Source organism: Lolium perenne, chromosome 7 (assembly GCF_019359855.2).
Source record: "Lolium perenne isolate Kyuss_39 chromosome 7, Kyuss_2.0, whole genome shotgun sequence".
NCBI classification, from domain to species: Eukaryota; Viridiplantae; Streptophyta; class Magnoliopsida; order Poales; family Poaceae; genus Lolium; species Lolium perenne.
Window position 1 is genome coordinate 308,918,840 of NC_067250.2, and position 22,613 is coordinate 308,941,452.

General features: G+C 49.6%; 1 protein-coding gene across 1 annotated transcript; it reads left to right on the forward strand.

Annotated features, from left to right (window-relative positions):
* The first annotated feature begins 213 nt into the window (after positions 1-213).
* Positions 214-1,221, forward strand: LOC127315043 (putative F-box protein At3g52320). Its single transcript, XM_051345578.1, has one exon. It carries the CDS (start codon positions 214-216, stop codon positions 1,219-1,221), a length of 1,008 nt encoding a protein of 335 aa, XP_051201538.1.
* The last annotated feature ends 21,392 nt before the right edge of the window (positions 1,222-22,613 follow it).

Below are 22,613 nucleotides of genomic sequence, written 5' to 3' on the forward strand. Positions count from 1 at the left end.
ACCTCAAAGCGACACGCCAAATACGGGAAGGACGTTGCTCAACTTAAAGTTTAACCGGAGGGTGTCAGGCTCCAACGTGGAACTTGCGGCGAAATCCAGAGAGCCAGTTTCATCATCATATGGGGATCACGTCCTCGTCGCTACGCGGGCTTCTTCGCTGGGCACAAACGCTGTTACAGTCTCCTTCCATCGAGACACCAGTGTCCTTACCAAATGATGTTATCTTTGATATCCTTTGATATCCTCTCCAGGATCCCGGTCAAGTCCCTCTGCCGGTTCCGATGCGTCTCCAAAGAGTTGTACGCCCTCATAGCCGACCCTTGGTTCCTCGCAGCGCACAAGTCTCGCACCGAGCCGCTCCTCATTGTCGGCTCCCGTCAGGACAGTTCCCTGCGACTAATTGACATGGATGGCAGCGTGGTGAAAGTGATTGGTGACGTGGGTTCTGTTTGTGAGCTTATATGCACAAGCCGTGATAACCTCGCATGTGTGATGACCCATACTGGAGATGTTAAAGTGATCGACCTTGCAAATGGAGAGGTTCTTGTGACTTTGCAATGGAAAGATGGCCTTTGGGGTTTCGGCCACACTATCCCATCCAATGTCTACAAGGTGGTCTACATCAATGGTGACACATATGAGATCCTCACGGTAGGAGATAGTGCGGGGTGGAGAAAAATGCAGTTGCCTCCAACTAGCAATATTTCCTATTGTACCATCCCCGTCGTGGTAAATGGTGTGCTGCATCTGATGCTAACATCACAATTTGATGGAAACAGTGTACTCTCCTTTAACCTTGCGAATGAGGAGTGGAATAAGGGGATCAAATGCCCACCAAGTGTAGACCTTCAGAAGTGTGACCCAGAGTTGAGAGAGCTCAACAACTCCCTGTGTATGGTTCAACCGGTGTTTCAGGGCTACGATCGATGGACAGACATATGGCTCCTCACAAATCCTGACAAGAGCACATGGGTTAAGATATACGCGATACCTTTGGATTCATCCTCGTTTAGTCGGTTGATACCTTTGAGGTTGTCATGTGATGATAGGAAGCTGCTCTTTTGCGACACTCGTGAGAGCACAAACATATCGAAGGCGCAAATCTATGATTCCTCCCGCTGGAGATGCGGAGATGCACCAAAGGCACTGGACGGTGCCCATGATACCAATTTTAGTCGTTGCAGCTTGCACTTAGAGAGTTTTGTCTTGGGCAAGAGCTAGAGCCCCTAATGTTCTTTTTTTTTTTTCCTTTTTCTTTTTCGAAGTAGTTGCTTTGGTGGACATGGAACATCATCTTAGGTAATGTTTGACAGAACGTAGAAACCTTTGTCGATTATCATCTATGCAATATAATGTATATTCACATATTTAGTTTATAACCATGGAGGAGAGCTGCACATGTCATATATCAAGGAAAAAAAGAAAAGGCCCAAGAAGGCCAAAGTAACACAGAGTTCCAAAAGAAACTCCTTGACAACACCAACAATAAATACAACTAAATCGATATAAGATGCCCAAATTTTGATATTTTCCATTATTTAGCAGAAAACCCCACTATTTTTCCCCAAATGGAGGATGACACCCCTAGCCTCTGCATTGGGAAGTCACATCCATCCTTTTTTGATTAATTTATTCAACAAAGAACGGACAAAGTGCATACAACAAAAAACGTGAAGTCTCCACACAACACCTACATACCCGACATTGGGTGAAGATCAAGTTAAGAGGGTCTTATGCCTGAAAAATCCCCCGGTCAACTAGGAAATGGGAACATGTCCCGTACCCCGAGATGCCCAGTAGGTGAAACGAGAGCGCTCATCCGGTTTAATAGATTCTTAGCGAATAACTCATGTACGTGCTACAGATCTCGTCACCCCCGCTGAACCTCCGAGCAATCTTCATGGTTAATATCCGCATAAACTTCGTCGATTTTGCTGATGATGCCAAAATGGCTCCACACATCGCCTCCTCCTTGCGTGCGCACCTTAACACGCATCCTCCGTCGAGACTCTATGGCATCTAACCCCTGATACCCATCAGCGCTGACATGGTAAGAACCACGTTGCTCCACCTCAAAGCCCCTCTAGCTAGCATCTGCTTCAAAAACGATCCTTCCCAGGGGTGAACATCATCGCACATCGCCATCATCCGATCTGGGAGACCCAAATCTAGGGTTTCGGCCGTAGCATTCCTCCCAAGGAGAAGAAGGTTGAAGCAACAATGTCTTCAATACGCTAGCGACACGTAGCGTGTGCCATGGTCCGCCATGATCGAAGCTGGGCTCGATTTTCACCGGCAGCCACGCCTCCCCAAACTCATAGTCGGCTAGATCACCACCAACTGCGAGGTTGGTGCCGCCACCATCACCTGTGCTACTACGCCATGACCATGGTGCCAGACATCCTCCGTAGCTAGGGCGAATCGTCCCACCGCCTGTAGCCACCGACCGGACACCCTCGGCTGAAGCTAGATAGGGCGGCACCATTGGGTGGAGGGAGCCCCCACAACTGTCGTATGCAATGAGATCGCCTCCGGAGAACCATGGAACCACGCAGCCAAAACCTCGCTGCCCACCCGCCTCCGCCAGATGAAGGGGGTCTGATGTAGGCATTACCCTTCGGGTACCTGACATTGCTATACCCAATGCAGATTATCAAGATGGACTAGCACAAGGACTCGACAAGCTAGACCCGCAATGTCGTTGCCTATTCGACGGTTCCTCGGAGGAGGGATCCTCACGAGGGGGAGAAGAAGTAGGGGCCATCGGGCGGAGAGTCCTCGGGACGGTGGTACGCGATTTACCCAGCTTCGGAACACCTGCTCGTTGACAGGGCCTACTGCTGCTTGTCTGGAATTATTTGGGCGCTCTCGCATTGTTACAATGAGTTGTGGTTGTGCCTCTAGGGCTCCTAGGATCCGGCTTATAAAGACGTCCGGGTCTAGGGTTACACGGAGAGTCCTAGCCGAAATACAAAATGCCTAACTACGGAAAATTACATTGCCGTGTTCGTCAAGAATCCAGCCTTCCTTATGCGCCGTATTGGATCTGGATACTTCATGGGTCTTCACGGATCTGACTATCTTCATGGGTCGGTTGAGATCCGGCTCCTTGTTCTGTCTTTGGACATCATCCATCTTGATCTACAGCAACTGGGCCGCCCGATGGGCCACATGCCACCATCACCGTCTATGGGCCACCCGGTGTTGAGGGTATACTTTATGGGTATATCAACAACATAGCTTAGATCCAGCAAGCCCGGGTGGCCCACAGATGGTGATGTGGCATGAGGCCCATCGGGCGGCCAAATTGTTGTAGATCATGAAGGATGAAGTCCAGCCCAGGAGCAGGGAGCCGGATCCCAACCGACCTACGAAGGAGATCGGATCCGTGAAGGCCCATGAAGTATCCGAATCCAGTACGACCTTGATGGAAGGCGGATCATTGATGTACACGGCAAGATATTGTACCGTAGTTAGGCAACTTGTGTTCCGGTTAGATAAGCTGGATCCTGGGAGCCCTAGAGGAACAACCACAACTCATTGTAACAACGTGAGAGCGCCCATATAATTCCAGACAAGCAGCAGTAGGTCCTGTCATCGAGCAGGTGCTCCAAAGCTTGGTAAATCGCGTACCACCGTCCCGAGGACTCTCCGCCCTATGGCCCCTACTTCTTCTCCCCCTCGTGAGGATCCCTCCTCCGAGGTATCGTCGATTAGGCAACGACAGTTGGCGCCCACCATGGGGCCTGCGACGTCAGGAGGCCGGAACCGGGAGGGTTCCGCCATGGGAAGCTACGATGAATCCATCGCTGTGGGGCATGTCTTTACGCCGGGAACTTTCCGATCGTCCCTCAAGACGAGTGTTGGATTCCGGCTAGGACCAACCCCATCAAGCTCTCCATCGTCCCAATTGGCGGCATTCACGTCTTCATCGGCGAAATCGTCGATCCCGACGGAAACGCCCCGGTAAGTAACGCTGACGCGACCGCCGCTGAGCAGGACGCTGTCGCGAAGATCCGATCTGAGATGCAGGAGCTTCCCAAGGAAGATTCCTCCTTAGATCTGGAAAAATTCAAGGCCCACTGTTGCGGTCAAAACCCACCGGCGGGCAGCGACGGGCAACACAGTAGAGCCGGGAACAACTTAGGGCTGCGGCTGGCCCTGGTCCCTCCGAGCGACGGCCCGCAAAGCCTCTGGTACACACGTCCGATGTTGATGCAAGGGCGTGCCACCTGACCTATACCTGGTCAGGAAGGTGATGGAGATGCCGCGCTTAGTTTCCTGCATGGCATACACGTAAACATTAAATACGAGCCTCGATCGGCTCTCAGGTTGTCCTGTGAATCGGCTCAAAGAGCCGATCCAACCATGATTCGTACGAGGTGCACGAATATATGGTGGTCCTGCTTGATCAAGATAAAGCTAAAACGATCTACGATGATCTGGGGCTTTCACCGCATAATCGGATCATTCTACTCACGATTGGGCCTCGCGGCCACGCACGGTGATCGTAAGCCGATCCTAGATAGGGCCTAAAAACCAACACGAGGTTGATCCCCGGAACATCCTGTCTAGGACTAGCAAACGACACCCTACGTGCCGCTGGATCCTCCAACCCTTTGTAAGGCCTAACTATTGCAGATATTAAACTAATCCTTGTAGAACAAGGAGCAACCGTAACGGATCGGATCTACTAAATTATGATCAAGCGGGGTGCCGCCCCCACACCTAAGATAGGTGTGAGGGCGGCTAGATATGCAAGGGTTGCACTACGATAGCATATGATACGAAGAACAATGCTAACCCTAACATATCTAAGATAACTACGTTGCTCGCCATCAAAAAGGCTTCAGTACGAGCAACGCATGAACAACATAAAGCTTCTGCTGCCTAGATCGCAAGATGCGATCTAGGCAGCATGATGCTTACCGGTAGAAACCCTCGAGACGAAGGAGTTGGCGATGCACCGAGATTGATTTGTTGGTTGAACGTTGGTTGTTGTTTATTTCATAAACCCTAGATACATATTTATAGTCCAGGGGACTTTCTAACGTAGGAATAATCCCAACCGTGCACAAGGCAAACTCTAACTAACCGATACGTAATCTACTATGTTACAGATACACGGGCCAACTAGCCCAAACTTTGCATAACAGGCCGATTCACGTATTTCTTCCATGTATACTCTTCAAATCTATCTTGATCGCGGCCCACCTCTGACTCGGTCAAATCCTGGTGATAACACATGCCCCCCTGGTTTTGATAATGATAATTTCAAAACCACTCTGTCTTCTACGAAGGGTCATGTCGTGGCAGAGCAGAACCGTTGCAGCATCCTTCATCATGATGTCCTGTCTTCTCAGCTTCGCTGCAATTCGATAGCTTTAGCATCACCTCCTTGGACACTGCAATGGCATTAAATCTTCACCAGGCTTCTCATTATTTATCCATGCCGATCGATTAGTCGCCTTCATCCCCTTTTCTGTCCCAGCCATCGGCACCAAAAAACCCTCTTTTTTCCATAGTCATGTCGCCTTCTTCCTCCTTTTCCGTTTCTCTCCAATCCTCTTCCTCAAGCGAGTCGGTTCCAGAGCACGACCAGATGGAGGCGTACAACCGTCGTGCTCCCAAGCATTGGGACCAGCGGGAATGGGATTTCGACTTCGTGCCAGAGGGCGAGGACCTCGTCTGGTCAGATGGGGCCATGCCCCTAACCGACGGGGAAGATGACCTCCGGTACCTGGTTGACGGAGCACTGGAGGCGGAGAGTGACGACGACGACCCTCCCTTCCGGGGTAAATTCACCTCCGTCACCAAAGAAGAAGAGGATGACGAAGACGAAGACATCTCCTCCGACATGAAGAAGGAACAGGAGGACGACACCTCCTCCGACGAACCGCCGCCAAAGCGCATCCGTGGCTGGGCTTGGTCAGACGAGGACGATGATGTTGACGAGGGAGAAGCCTCCGCTGAAGGTCACAGTAGCAGCACCGAGGGATTCGTCGACAGCAGCAATGAGGGCAGCTACCCCAGCGACGGCGAAGACGGCAACATCCCTTAGAATAGGGACCTACTAGTATAGGATTAGCAGTAGCAAGCTGTCCCTTTTGCTGTACAATCGGCTTCTCTTTGTAAGAAATCTTATTATCAATGAAAAATTTCCTTTGATTTTGCCGATGTTCTTTACGCTGATTTAGCCGATTTGTCCCCTTAGCCAATGCTTCATGAGCCGATAGCAACGCATCGCCCTTTAAAATCCACCCTTCGATTCTTCAACTGATGATCCTAAGATCTGGTGGACAATGTGGAATCTTCAAGAGAGCCCTTAAATTTCTCCCACCAGTTTCAGCGATCCTCTTCTGCCTGCACTCATCATTCTGTGAAGAAGGTTGCCACGAAGGATGAGCCGGTGACATATCAGTCGGCTTCCTAAACAGAGCATCTACCGGGCCAGCTGCCCCCCGAGCCTCAACCAAGGCGAGCATACTGATGAGGATGCATAGATCAGACCAAAGGTTTGGAACTCAGATAACTCTGAGGTAGCCACCTTGCCGAGTCAGTCGCTCTCGATCCCATCGATTGCCTCTTCCCCTGTTGAACCGATGTAGTACGCCAACATTGACCTCTGATAGTACCGTTGCAATCGGCTCATTGCAGCTAAGGAAGCTCCCATTGTTTGCCCCCCTCGAAGAAGCAGAAGGTGGTGAAGATCCGGTAGACCTTGTATAATTGCACTAGAGTCGATGGCTGCGCATCGGCTGTAAAAAAAAATTTTTACTGGCCGATTTTTCCTATCGGCCCCAATATTTTACTGCACACATGTTCTCCTGTGCATGTTCACATATTCATCGTGTTCAGGTGCCCCCCGAGCCGAATCTGCCAGGTGCCTGCAGATATCGGCTTTGTGGTTAGCCAAGGCACAGTATTTGCACGTCGGCTCCGCTAGGATTCGTGTTGACTCTCATCCGCCGACGTGACAGGTGCCCAATAGATCAACGTTGAACATAAGCAGAACCTGTGGTGAAGATAATTTTGGCCGATTGCTGAAAATCGGCCTCCATATTGATCGAAACACTCAATGAAGGTTCTGTAATGTCCCTTCATAGATTTTTGGGGCCGATCACAAGGATCAGCCTCGCCATGTTTGCTCATTGGTCTGCTCCAGTTACATGGTTAGGCCAGTGGATAAAACCAGCCCAACCTCTGACTTTATCATGTTGATGCGCTTGCTGTCGTCCACCTCGAGTGCATCGTGTAATCGTGGAGCACTAAGCTCCGTCGGAAGGACGAGCACCATGTTTGTGCCAGCCGATGTTTCATCATCGGCTTTCCTTTGCTTGGGGCGCCACTCCATTTTCCGTGGACGACCCTCTTCGTCCAGGGTTCGCTGAACTTTCGCAGCCAGATCAGGTCGTGCCTTCCTCAGCGTATGCAAGTACAACCTTTCGGCTTCCTCCAAGCCGCGCAATCGCTGAACCCTGCGCTTCTGAGAACGGCTGAGTCCATCAGGGCACCACCTTGGACGGTGGTACCTGTCTTCTTCTTCTTCTCCCTCGTCTTCTGAATCTTCGAGATCTTCCAACCGAGGGGACTCAGCGCGTTTGCTTTGCGTTGGGAGAGGCCCTAGACGTTTGAATACGGACACGTTGGCTGCCTCCTTCTTCTGGTTGCATTTTGGGCAGTTACCGATTGTGGGCAATCGGCTCATTCCTGAATCCCAGCAGTGTCTGAAGAAGGGACAGTCCCAGTGCCTGTCCTCGTCGCCTTGCTCCCTTGTCTTTTCCTTGGCACGGCGCTCGCACTCCTCCTCATCGCGATCATGCCGATGATGTCTTCTGGCTTCTCTAGCCAGACGATCTCTTTCATCTTCATCGCTGGATCGTCAGCGTTGGTCATACTGACTCACATACTTGTTGAGGAGGTGATCAGAGAGGGGTCGCTGATATCTCATGTTCTTCACTTCTCCCTCTGTGACGTAGCGTTTGCCATCATGACGGAGCCGATCGCGTGGAGCGGCCTCCTCTGCGTCCTTGCTACGAGAGCAGCTGCCCTCGTCTCCATCCTTGCCAGAGGGGTGTCCAAGTCCTACCATGTTGATGCTGAACGAGGATCCTGGCTGGCAACCTTCAGGGTGAGTGCATTCCACCATGTTAACGGCGGGGAAGGGGTGAGTGTCGACCTTCATGGCGTACTGGCTGAAAATCAGACGTCCTTGTTCTATCGCCATTTGGATCTGCTGACGCCACACCCTGCAGTCGTTGGTGGCATGGGAGAGCGAGTTATGCCATTTGCAGTATGGCTTTCCGTTCAGCTCTTGAACCGTGAGGAATTTGAGACCTTCGGGTATCTTCAACTGCTTCTCCTTGAGCAGGAGGTCGAAGATTTGCTCAGTTTTGGTCACATCAAAATCAAAACCTCTGGGCGGACCTGGTGGCTTAACCCATTTGCAGGACACGGGGGTTGCCCCCCGAGTCCATTCAGCCACTGCTACCTCTTGATCTCCCGCAGAAACTTCGCCTTCCTCTGCCTCGACCAGGACTACTGCATGCTTGAATTTGTCCTGGTACAAGTCCGGGTGGCGCTGTTCATATGCCGACAGTTTCTGAACCATGTGCGCCAGTGAGGGGTAGTCTGCTTGGGAGGCCATGTCCTTGAGCGGTGCTGCAAGGCCCGCTACTGCCAACTCGACTGCTTCTTTTTCAGTTACACGAACCGAATAACATCGGTTCCTAAGATTCCTGAAGCGCTGGACGTATTCTGCCACAGTTTCTCCACGCTTCTGACGTATTTGTGCTAGATCGGCAAGGCCAGACTCGGAAGCCTCTGAGTGGTACTGCGTATGGAACTGTTCTTCCAACTGCCTCCAAGTCCGGATCGAGTCTGGTGGCAAAGAGGTGTACCACCCGAAAGCCGATCCCGTGAGGGACTGTGAGAAGAGCCTCACGCGTAGTGGATCCGACACTGAGGCTGTTCCTAGCTGTGCCAAATATCGGCTCACATGCTCGATGGAGCTGGAACCATCTGATCCGCTGAATTTGGAAATATCAGGGAGCCGATATTTAGGTGGCAGCGGGATCAACTCGTACTCGTCGGGGTACGTCTTGGAATAGCCGATTGCCCTCCTTTTCGGCACCATGCCGAACTGGTCTCTCAGTATAGCACTGATCTGATCCGCTGTGCTGGCTGCAGGAGTTGAACTCTGAAGATTCGCCGGGGTGGCGTACTTAGTCAGCCACGTCTGCTTCTCAAGATCTGTCGCTGACGTTCCTCCTGTTTTCCCAGAAGTCCCTGATGTTGTGGCCTGGTTTGTGAGCGCCCAGTTACCGCAATCTGGCACATACGTGCACATGTACCCGTGAGGGATCTCCTTAGGCGCCTCATGCAAGAACTGGCAGTCACTAGGGTCACCACCTATCTTGTAGACGACGAATGCCGGTGAATTCGGCAATTCTGGTGCTGCCCACGCAAATGGCAGCGGTGGACGGGACTGGAGTGGCAACTCTCCTTGATGCGTCCCGAGAGCTGGTCCTGACGGCGAGTACTGGTGCCTCATGATCTCCTGGATCACGCGAAGAGCGACACGCTCCAACGTGTTTACCAGGTTCTCAGAGTGGCGGTGTAGTGAGTGAGCCACCAAGTAGTTGATCTCCTGCCGCAGGGACCTGGTGCGTTCCTCTGACGGGGCAGAGAGGTCTATCCCATCGAGTGCACCATCAGGCGTGAACCCCTTCCACCTGATGCCATGTCAACGGGTTCTGTGGAAAGAGCCGATGAGGTCGGCTTCGAGGATGGCTTTGACCTCGTCATACTTCTTCTTGAGCTCGTCGGTCAGATCCTCGTACGTGACTGGCGTGCCGTCCACCATCTCAGATGTAGATGGCGATGTGGTTGATGTAGACGATGGTCCCACCGGGCGTGCCAGAATGTGTTGCGGTCAAAACCCACCGGCGGGCAGCGACGGGCAACACAGTAGAGCCGGGAACAACTTAGGGTTGCGGCTGGCCCTGGTCCCTCCGAGCGACGGCCCGCAAAGCCTCTGGTACACACGTCCGATGTTGATGCAAGGGCGTGCCACCTGACCTATACCTGGTCAGGAAGGTGATGGAGATGCCGCGCTTAGTTTCCTGCATGGCATACACGTAAACATTAAATACGAGCCTCGATCGGCTCTCAGGTTGTCCTATGAATCGGCTCAAAGAGCCGATCCAACCATGATTCGTACGAGGTGCACGAATATATGGTGGTCCTGCTTGATCAAGATAAAGCTAAAACGATCTACGACGATCTGGGGCTTTCACCGCATAATCGGATCATCCTACTCACGATTGGGCCTCGCGGCCACGCACGGTGATCGTAAGCCGATCCTAGATAGGGCCTAAAAACCAACATGAGGTTGATCCCCGGAACATCCTGTCTAGGACTAGCAAACGACACCCTACGTGCCGCTGGATCCTCCAACCCTTTGTAAGGCCTAACTATTGCAGATATTAAACTAATCCTTGTAGAACAAGGAGCAACCGTAACGGATCGGATCTACTAAATTATGATCACGTGGGGTGCCGCCCCCACACCTAAGATAGGTGTGAGGGCGGCTAGATATGCAAGGGTTGCACTACGATAGCATATGATACGAAGAACAATGCTAACCCTAACATATCTAAGATAACTACGTTGCTCGCCATCAAAAAGGCTTCAGTACGAGCAACGCATGAACAACATAAAGCTTCTGCTGCCTAGATCGCAAGATGCGATCTAGGCAGCATGATGCTTACCGGTAGAAACCCTCGAGACGAAGGAGTTGGCGATGCGCCGAGATTGATTTGTTGGTTGAACGTTGGTTGTTGTTTATTTCATAAACCCTAGATACATATTTATAGTCCAGGGGACTTTCTAACGTGGGAATAATCCCAACCGTGCACAAGGCAAACTCTAACTAACCGATACGTAATCTACTATGTTACAGATACACGGGCCAACTAGCCCAAACTTTGCATAACAGGCCGATTTACGTATTTCTTCCATGTATACTCTTCAAATCTATCTTGATCGCGGCCCACCTCTGACTCGGTCAAATCCTGGTGATAACACCCACCCAATCCGCCCCTGAGCAGGAAACTACGGTGGAAGACCAATGCAGATCCGCCTGAGTCTCCCAGGTGTTAGAGAAGCAAAGGTGTCACTTCGTGCACTTCCTCGCACATACCGCAGGGACCGCCCCTCCTTCGGAGGAAGCTGGACCCATGCAGGTTGAAGCTACCGGAAACAGCGATGCCCCGGATCAGCAAGAGGCTGCCGGAGAAAGCAAAGCTCTGGAACATCAAGAGGATGCCGGAGAAGTAGAAGAATCAATCCTGGGCAACCTAAGTCCAACTTCCGACGATGCTTCAAGCATGGACACGGAGGAATTCAACAAAGCTTTGAAGGAGTTGGAGGGCGAAGAGGAAGCCGAAGCAGAATCCGCTCCGCCCAAGCAGGTCCTAGCAACCATAACTGGGCTTGGAGAGGACGCTGACGAAGAAGAGACTCCTACCGGCGTAGCCCTCCTGGGAGCGTCCACTTAGGATACTCTGGCAGAGCGACCTCGTCGCCGCACTGCGCTGGATTCCGGAGAAGAAAACAATTCTGGGAGCCAGCACTACTTAACTCTGGAAGAGCTCGTCGAGCAGGCAGGCCAAGGTGCTATTGCACACTTAGAAATCCTCAACAAGCCAATCACTCCGGACGATGCCGTAGATCCTGAAGTTTTAGAAGAAACACGGAAGGAGATGCTGAGCACCGCAAAAGTAATTGCCAATACTGCAGCAGCAATGCTGGAGGAACGACAAGAAGCTAGCGAACTAATGGAAAAATTCCTCAAGAGAGAGCGCGAAGCCACTAAATACTTGAAAGAGGCTAAGAAACTCCGAGCCCAATGGGAAACCATGAAGGCAGACGCTGACAAAGAGGCAGATAGAATCCGACGAGAGGCTATTCCTCCTCGAAAGATCAACTTCGCAACTCCCTCAAATCAGCAGCCACTCGGCACTCCCAAGGACAACATGAAGAAGGCCGCAGAACTCTTGGAGAAAAATGATGAAGAAATCGACATCGCACATCTCCGCACTCTGGTGGAATCAGCAACGAAGCAAGAGAGCAAGGCAGACACTTCGCGCCGGTTGGAATCCAACCCAGAACACTGTGTATCCACATCGCAGAAGGACGCCTCCGGAAGGACTCACCGTGACGATGAATCGCACACCAGATCTTCGGAGCGCAGAAGGAGAACCAGAGAACATCCAAACCCAATCCCAGTTCCCTCGAAAACACCTCCGACGGACCCAAGGAAGGGAAAGGGTCCGATGTATACTGGAAGGGACAAGTACCGGAACCCGTCGCCTCCACGGCGGCCCTAGCCGCCCCCTCCGCCTCCTCGCCGTCGTAGTCCAGTCGGAAACACTAGGCCCCATGGTCCTGGTGGAATTAACATCTGCGATGACATGGCACCTCAGAGGAACAGGAATGCAGAGCGCGGGCCGGAGCCCCGTCGGAGTCAGAATGAAGAGCGCGAGCCGGAACCCCGCAGGAGCCGGAACGACGGCGGCGACCGCCACTATGGCGAAGGCAGCCACCGAAGCCAGAGCCAGCACCAGGAAGGGCGTGGAGAATCCGAAGGCGGAAGCAAGAGGTCTGACAGGCCCCCTCGCAGATCTCCCTCCCCACCACCTAGTGGAGGAGGTGGAGGCGGAGGCGGAGGCCGGAGATCCCGTTCTCGCTCAAAATCTCCCCGCAATGGCTCACGCGATGCAAGGGAATGTCTCAACGAGTAGATTTGAATATATCGGCCCAAGATGCTTTGGCACGATGATCCGAGAGGAGCCTTATCCAAAGGGCTTGAACCTTAAGCTACCCGGAAATCTGAAGCACTACGATGGCAGTGAAAGGCCCGACACCTGGATCGAGGATTACTTCAATGCAGTAAGCTTCGCCGGAGGGAACCAAATGAATAGCCTACCGCATGCTCCAGCTGTACCTTATTGGTCCAGCTCGTATCTGGCTCGGTGACCTCCCGGAGAACACCATCTTTTGCAGGTTCGACTTGAAAATTGCTTTTGAAAAGCACTTCAGGGGTACCTATAAGAGACCTGCCACAACAAGCGACCTGCAAGCATGTATTCAGAAGAAAGGTGAAACTTCATGCAACTTCCTCACACGATGGTTGGCAACCAGGAACGAGTGCGAAAACATGGATGATCGCACAACTATGCACTCCTTCATTGGTGGACTGCAGAGAGGAGGATTGGTCTGGCACAAGCTCACCTGCCTGATCAATGAAAACAAACTCACGCTGGATAACATGATCAACATTGCAAGAACTCACTCTTCCGCTGATGACGACGCAAGTGGAGAACTTGCTGCTAAAGCCGTACCCCTTCATCAGCAGAAGAAAAACCTTGATAATGGCAGCACCATCAACAGCAATAAGCGGAAGAATTCCCAGATGACTAGAAGAGCAGCGGATCCAACATGGTCGCCATGGCGTTTCAACGCGGAGGTCAGGGAGGCGGAAGAGGCCGCGGACGTGGGGGCGGAGCCGGCAGGGGCCAGCAGCGCGCTGACGAGGTCACATCTGTTGGGTTCCGCGCTCCCCAAACCTACGAAGAATACAGAGACATGCGTGTCTGGCCCATATGGATCCGGCTACCAGCAAATCCTCACACACCAACCGCAACTGTAAATGGGTTAATGAATTAAAGGTCGACCCGAAAGCAGGCTATAAGCGAGCCCGGAAGCACCGCCCGCGCGGCAAAGGAGGCAAGGACAAGAATAAGGAAAAGGACGAGGACAGTTCCGAGGAAATGGACGAGGATGACGATTTGCCGGATCCCAAAGAGGGTCCCGCAGACAACAAGCCCAACCCCTTCGTCAAGAAGAGTGCGGGTGCATATCACACCTTCCTCGGAACTCCAACAGTCCGCGCCAGCAAATCAGCTCTCCGGATCAGAATTTCATTATATCCCTTTCTTCTACCTTCTATTTTATCTGATATTTCATAAGGATAAACCATAGGGATAGGGTCTATAATAGAAGTAATAAAGTGAATAAAAAGAAAAAATAGGGGCAATCTAAATATCGCTAGTATATCAGGACTGTATTATTAATAAGGGATTTCTATTTTCGTGCCCCTGGTTCGTTAGTTGTACTCAGTTTTCCCCAGTCCCTTAGTTTTTCCTCAGTTTTCCCCTCCTCTAGTTTGAAACACGCACAAGTGCTGGAACGGCCGGTAGCCGTCAGATCAGAGGCCTTGACCGTTAGTCTGACCGGGTGGGGCCGCACAGGGGCAGCTCCTCCCTGACCGTCTCGTGCTGACAGGTAGGGTCAGGAGACACGTCGGAGCAACCATCCATCTATCTCTGACGTGTGGGCCGTTTTATTTCATGATTTTATACGCGGTGCTGCCAATGACAAATGGGACCGCTCTATAGGGCTGCCGCAGCCAATGACCAGTGGGGTCGTCTATTTTTCAGGAAAAGACATATATTGCCGCTCTGTGGGGCTGCCGCAGCCAATGACCAGTGGGGTCGTCTATTTATTTAGAGAAACTCATATATTGCCGCTCTGTGGGGCCTCCGCAGCCAATGACCAGTGGGGTCGTCTATTTTTCAGGAAAAGACATATATTGCCGCTCTGTGGGGCTGCCGCAGCCAATGACCAGTGGGGTCGTCTATTTATTTAGAGAAAATCATATATTGCCGCTCTGTGGGGCCTCCGCAGCCAATGACCAGTGGGGTCGTCTATTTTTCAGGAAAAGACACATATTGTCGCTCTGTGTGGCTGCCGCAGCCAATGACCAGTGGGATCGTCTACTTATTTAGAGAGAAAAAATCATATATTGCCGCTCTGTGGGGCCTGCGCAGCCAATGACCAGTGGGTCGTCTATTTTTCAGGAAAACTCACATATTGCCGCTCTGATATATGTCTTTAGAGAATATCATAGAGAGAAGCAACAAGTTCGCTAATTAATTATTCTTAAGCTAGACCGGAGAACCGCTGGCAGCTCGTTCCCCACCGTCGGACGGAGCAGCCATCGCCGGCGCCTCGTCGCGCCCACTCGTCTGTCCCCGGCGGCGTCGGACAAACTGCGGCGCTGCACGTCAACCACGGCTCCAGCACTTGTTTCGTCCGCACGCATTGTACCCACCGCAGGAAAATCCGCCGCAAGTAGATCCGCCGCCCACGACGACCGGGATTTGTTCCGCGCACCAATTGGTATAGCTTGGTAAGACCTCCGCTTCTGCCTCCCCCGCCCCCTAATCGATTCGGTTCCCGTAATTTATTGGAGTTTGCAGGTACGAAATAGTCCTCAATGTCTGGTCGTAGCGGGTACATCGGCGAGGGTGGGGATTCGATCATGTCATGGCCACGTTCTACTTCTCCTACCTCGTCGGAAGTGCAGGTATCTTGTAGGATAACGTTGCATAGAAAACAAAAAATTTCCTACCGTGAACACGAAATCCAAGCCAAGATGCAATCTAGAAGACGGTAGCAACGAGGGGATTATCGAGTCTCACCCTTGAAGAGATTCCAAAGCCTACAAGAGGAGGCTCTTGTTGCTGCGGTAGATGTTCACTTGCCGCTTGCAAAAGCGCGTAGAAGATCTTGATCACGATCGGTTCCGGCGCCACGAACGGGCAGCACCTCCGTACTCGGTAATCAAAGTACCTTTCCGGTATAAGTGATTTATATGATCTCATGGTCATAAGGACTAGGTAGCTATGTATCGAAAGGTTATAGCAAATAACTTAATGACGAGATCTTATGCTACGCTTAATTGGGTGTGTCCATTACATCATTCATATAATGATATAACCTTGTTATTAATAACATCCAATGTTCATGATTATGAAACTAATCATCCATTAATCAACAAGCTAGTTTAAGAGGCATACTAGGGACTTCTTGTTTGTCTACATATCACACATGTACTAATGTTTCGGTTAATACAATTATAGCATGATATATAAACATTTATCATAAACATAAAGATATAAATAATAACCACTTTATTATTGCCTCTAGGGCATATCTCCTTCATATCTAGCTTCAGCTCTCTGTACTACCGTTGAATTTGAAGTTCCGCCATGGCCTGTTGGGGTGATTTCAGTTGTTCTTTTTTCCATTATTGTTACAGTTAGCCAGGCAAGCCGATGATCCATGGTACATTGCATACCAAGATGAATCAACCCAGTGGTGTAGCCAGAGGATGGATTTGGAGGAGAAGGTGGCCAATTTAGGTGATGAATTGGCCCGTAAAAACCTGATGATATTCGAGCTGAAGCGTATTGTGGAGGAAGAAAAGAAGAATTCAGAGCTTATTCGCAAGGAGAAGTTGAGAGTTGAGACAGATCTTGCCGTATTTGATCAAGTGGTAGAAAATCTAGAACATGAACTTAAAGTGATGGGAGAGGAGAAAAGTAGATTCATCTGTGCAGTTTTATTAGGTGTCATCCCTGTCCTAGCAGTTATGTGGTTCTGGTAGACGATTTAGTATAGAATTGTTATTCAGTAGATGGCTCTAACCACTGTATTTTGTTGTGGCTCTAAGCACTGTATTTTGGTGTACAATTTCCTACTTGTGCTAAGTAATGCGCACGATAATTTTAGAATGCATGAACATTTTATAAAAGTGAAGGGATCCCAAAAGTGAAAGCATGTACCAGCCTCCGGATCAAATACATATCAATATCTTCCCAATCAAGTTGGGATAGAATTCAAATCATACATACGGATGTACATGGACACATCAAGAACGTGGAGAAGCTTTTTTTGAGACGGAGATAGTAGTTCGAACAATTTTATCCCATTTGGAAATTGAAAAATACAAATTTATCATAATTTATCCCAATTTGCGGCGTCGAACACGGTCATCTGCGCCATCAAACGTTGAAGCGATGTTATCGGCGATGGCTTCAATGTTCGTGGCATCGATGACCAGTGTCGGAACCGCCGCTGTCTTGGTGTACTTCATCAGCGACGGATCTGCGGAGGGCTGGATCGGCGGCTTTGCAGCGCGGTTGTAGACGATGGCTTCAATCGTCTTGGCATCGATTCGCACTCTCGGCACCGGAAGTGAGACATCAACAGGCTCCGACATTGAAGGTTGGGTCTGCGCCGTCGAAGCGATGTTGTAGGCGATGGCTTCAATGTTCGTGGCATCGATGACCACTGTCGGCACGGCCGCCGTCTTGGTGTTCTTCATCATTCAACAGATCTGAGAATAGAATCCTCACCGGTTAGAGACAGAGAGAGACAGAGAGAGACAGAGAGAGGCAGAGAGAGACATTTCAACTATTTCTGACGGTTAGATCCTCACCGGCACTCTTAGATCCACGGCGCACACACGGTTAGATCCGCGCCGCCGCACGCCGCCGCACGCACGGTTAGATCCGCGCCGCCGCACGCCGCCGCACGCACGGTTAGATCCGCGCCGCCGCACGCACGGTTAGATCCGCGCCGCCGCGACCGCCGTAGTAAGAGAGGAAATACGAGAGAGGAGGATGCGACTGGAATATGCGACTGCCAGGGTTGGTAGGTATGTGCTCTGCTCTTGTCTCCGTATGCGTCCATCGTGGTAGAGAGAGAGATACAGGCCGTCCGATCATAAATGATCGAACGGTGCAAGTGTTCGTTGAGCTTTCAACTAACCAAGATCCGTGTGACATACATCTCGACCAATCAGAGATCAGCCCGGTGAGTACAAGTTAGGAAAACTGAGTAGAACTAAGAGGGGGAAAAGTGAGGAAATGTTTATCGGAAGGGCAAAACTGAGTATGACTGAGTAAAACAAGTGGGCCCGGAGGGGGAAAACTGAGTAACACTAAGTAAAACAGGGGCACCCAAATAATAAACGGACTAAGGGAAATTGAAGCTTTTGGCATAAAAATTGTAAAATTGTGTTATTTGAACAATATATTTCATTTTGGCCGACTAGATATTGTTTGCAACTCAAAGATACACAAGTGTGACGAATTTGGACTCATTTGGACAAAGTTTGTAAGCATAGTGGGTATTTGGGAGGTGTATTGAGCACAAAGCCCTGCATCTTCATATCTAGTAGCTCATGGACTAGGAAGTGGTTTTGAAGCTTTTGGCATAAAAACTTCATATCTCTATATTTCCTTTTCCATTATTATTTCTCTAGGTTGTAGGTAACATAACAAGGCTCCATGGGAAGGTTCCACCATGTTTTGAATTATTTTGAATTGAACCCTAAAACCCTAAAACCCTAAAACCCTAAAATGATAAATGTGGCTTAAATGTGGCATACAAATTGTTCATACAAATTCAAATTGTTCAACACAAAGGGATCCCCAATACAAAGGGAACCACAATACAAATTGTTCATACAAATTCAAATTGTTCAACACAAAGGCATCCCCAATACAAATTGTTCAACACAAAGGGATCCCCAATACAAAGGGAACCACAATACAAATTGTTCATACAAATTCAAATTAGTTGTTCAGAATAAAATCTTTCTCTTGCTCCTGGTGTGACTCGGGGCCACCACCTTACTCCGGGTAACCCTACCAGGGATATTACCGGTGTCTACCTTCCTTTTGCCCTCTTTCTTGTTCTTCTTCTTCTGCAAAGCTTGTGCTTTTTCTTCTGCCATGTACTCTTCGAATTTAGCTTCTATCATGGCCTTACTACTTTCGAGGCATTCTCGACTATACTGTTCCCTCTCCTCTAGACTCATCGGTTGAAGCCATTCTACATCCATCTGTTCCCTCTGCTCTCGATCCATCGGTTCAATCTCCTCATGTTCAATTGCTGCTTCAATCTCCTCTGCATTTGCTGCTTCAATCTCCTCATGTTGAACTGCTGCTTCAATCTCCTCTGCATTTGCTGCTTCAATCTCCTCATGTTGAACTGCTGCTTCAATCTCCTCTGCATTTGCTGCTTCAATCTCCTCATGTTGAATCGTCGCTTCAATCTCCTCTGCATTTGCTGCTTCAATCACCTCATGTTGAACTGCTGCTTCAATCTCAAGTTGAATTGCTGCTTCATTCTCCTCTGCATTTTCTGCTCCCGCGTGATCTTCCATTCCAAAAGCTGGGTCAACTTCATTTTTACAAAGCCTAGCAATGTGTCCAGGGATTCCACAACGTTTGCACTTACGTTTTCGAATCGGTGCACCACCCTCTGCACTAGATCTGATCCTATTCTTCCTCGGCCTACCTGCCGGTCTAGTCAATACTGGAGAGTACAGTTTGAAGCCTGGATCGACTTTCATCCATTGGTCTTTTCCCAACAAGGTAGGAACATTCATAGCATATGCAGCCCTAAATTTGGCAACAGAGAAATACTCTGACACATACTGATCAACTTCACCATCTTCACCCCCTATAACACTCATGAAAAACAATGCGTGTATGCAGGGTATCCCACGGATCTGCCATCCCCTACAATGGCATGTCCTATCAACCAAACTCACTGGATACCTCCACTGCCTGTTTTTACTGTCAGTGTAGGTTACCTCAGCCTCCATTCCTTTTCTGACGCATTGCATCCTCAATTGTTTTGCCCTCTCATGCAAAGACTTAATCAAAGATGGGAGCATGAGATGGCCAACATAATTTGTGGATGCAATTCTTTGACGCAGATCGATCTTTATCATGATCATCTGCCTAATCTTATCAAATATTTGCCACAGCATAAGCCCTTTCAATGACTTGACCTTTGAATTGAAACTCTCCGCAAGGTTACTTGTTACATAGTCTACCTTGCAAATTTCATTGAATTGGCTTCTTTACCACACCCTACCATGATGTTCATCCAAGTACTCCTTCACCCCAGGTTTTTGTTTATACAACACATCCAAATGAAACAGATGCTTCCTAGAGCTGCATGTGTATGAAGCTGGCCATAGGTTGTCAGTAAAAACTTTACCCTTGAATTTCTTTGTAAAATTCTGTACCAAGTGTCGCATACATTCCCTATGCTCCATTCCAGGGAATCTTGCTTCTACCATGATCTCCAAACCTTTGCAAGCGTCTGTGTGGATAACAAGTCCTGGTGGATGACCTATAAGATCGCGCAAATTCTGCAGAAACCAAGTCCAACTTTCCTGTGACTCAACCTCCAAAACCCCATAAGCAACAGGGAACATCCAATTATGTCCATCAACTGCAGTAGCAGCAACTAGCTGTCCTTTAAACCTGCCATGAAGAGCTGATGCATCCACGGCCAAATAAGGCCTGCAACCGTCCAAAAAGCCTTTCCAGCAAGCTTTGAAACAAACAAAAGCCCTTCTGAAACATTCCTTGTGCATTACCTTCCCGCTTTTCAATTTGTAGGAATCGTATGCTTGTCTATCGCTACAACAACTTTGCTGGACTAGCCATCTCCACTTCAGCTTTGAAAGTGTAAAGCAACTGAAAGCTTTCATTCCATGGACCATTGATCTTGTCAAGAGCCATTTCCTTTGCATAGAACATCCTCATGTAAGGTACTTCCATTTTATACTTCTCAACCACCTTTTTTACGAGTGCTGTTGGACCAAGTGAAGGATCTTCTCTTAGCCAATCTAGAATTATATCTGCCAACCACCTAGTCTTTGCTAGCTTTGTTTTCAGCTCTGGCTCTCCCCCTAGAGGTGGACACCTATGGATCTCCTTATTCTTCTTTATCTGAAACATAATGATAAGGGATGTCAGTAATAGATAACAAATTTTACACCGTGATCTAAATACACAACTGGTTGGCGTAGTACCTGAACCAAGCTGCTTCTGCGCATTGTGGATGCATGCAGCCTAAACCTACACCTTGGGTATGGGCATTTAATTGTGAACCTACCTGGCTCACTTTTAACAAACTCAAAATTATTCTTAGTGAGAATGTGATATGTAGTAATTGCATTACGGCAGTCCATCATCGTTTGAAACACGGTGCCTTCTACAAGCTGGGGATCCTCCCTGTTCCACTCAATTGTTGGCAAGTCTTCACCTTCGTAATCGGCTAAAACGAGGCTGTCATCATTCTCATTCTTCTCTTCATCATCAGTGTCATCAAATCTGGCACCAAAAGCAATATCTTCCATGTATTGATCCTCCATTGCCTGCTGACTGCATCGATCTACCAATTCAGGAAACATCAACTCATCCTCATCATCTTGAGGAGACTGATCCTCAATGTCTGCATCGTCCTCCACATCGACCGTACGAACGATCTGGCTACCACTAGCACTGGGGACAGATGGTGCTGCTGTGGACCTACAAGGAGCGCCGCGGCACACACTGTTAGAAGAGGCAGCAGCAGTAGAGAGACATGATGCCCGGCCACCTGATGATGCCCCAGCACCAGAGAGAGATGATGCCCGGCCCCTGTCCACATGGATACGAATTTTACCGAACCGGCAAGAAGCATTCAAAGCAAAAAGAATTCCCAGATCGTCGTCGGAAATTAGTGGAACAAATCTTCCCTCCTTGTTGTGCAAATATTCGAAATGAACTGCGTCGTCAGAGCTCCAGCTGTACTGAGCGCAGATGTTAGCTTTCAAATTCCTCAACGAGATGGTGGTTGCAACCACCGCAGGGAAGAAAAACCCATTGTTATAGCGTTTAGAATCACGCGTAAAGCTAGAATCCAGCCTAACCACCAGCCGAAAAGCCAGTATTTGGATCAATCCTATTCGAAAAGCAACGCAGTTAGTTGAGCAACAACGATTGGCGCTCAAAAACTGCCTACTGTTAATTCACATAGGCAGACGATGCTTACCTAGATGGAATCCATGCGTTAGATCCCTCCGATTCCCAATCTTCTCCGCGGCTGATGCGAACATTTGGCACACCAGATGGACATACAAACTCCGCGAAAGGGGTAGATCTAGATCTGGTGGAGGCGGAGCCCTCTCCGCCTCCCGGTGGTGGTGGTGGGGGCGGGGGCGGCTCGGCGGCGGACGACGCCATAAGGTAGGAGGGCAGGACGGCGTGGCGGCGGAGGGGCGGTGTGTGAGCTCCTCCAGTATCGGGCGGAGTGGAAAGCTTTGGGTGAGCTCCTCCGATCAACGATCCAACACGGTTCGAAAGAAACGGTCAATTCAACACCAACGCGGCTCCCTAGCCGTCACCGTGCTGATGAAGGCCTCTGACCAGACGGCAACCCTCCCGTCTGAGCGTCTGCAACGGGTTTCAAACTAGAGGGAGGGGAAAACTGAGGAAAAACTAAGGGGCTGGGGAAAACTGAGTACAACTAACGAACCAGGGGCACGAAAATAGAAATCCTTATTAATAACTCTAATGAGTTATCTTGGAATTTAGAATAAAATAAAAAACCCTATATTATGCTCAAGGAAAGTAGATGTATATAGGAGCTTACACCCTAAAAAAAATACACTAGTTTCTAAAATTGCAAAAATATTTTTTTTCTTACGTTGGGAAATATTTGTTTTTCAAGATACTCTACAAAGGCATACCTAGCTTCTTTGCCGACTCTACTTGGCATCGTATTAAGCAGGAAAGAGCTAAAAGGCTGAATGCAATGCAACGACGAGGCTAAGATCCCAAAAATCTTGGTATCCAAAGAAATGCCCCTTAGGGGCATTTCTTTTTTTTTCAATTTAAGATTGAAGAAGG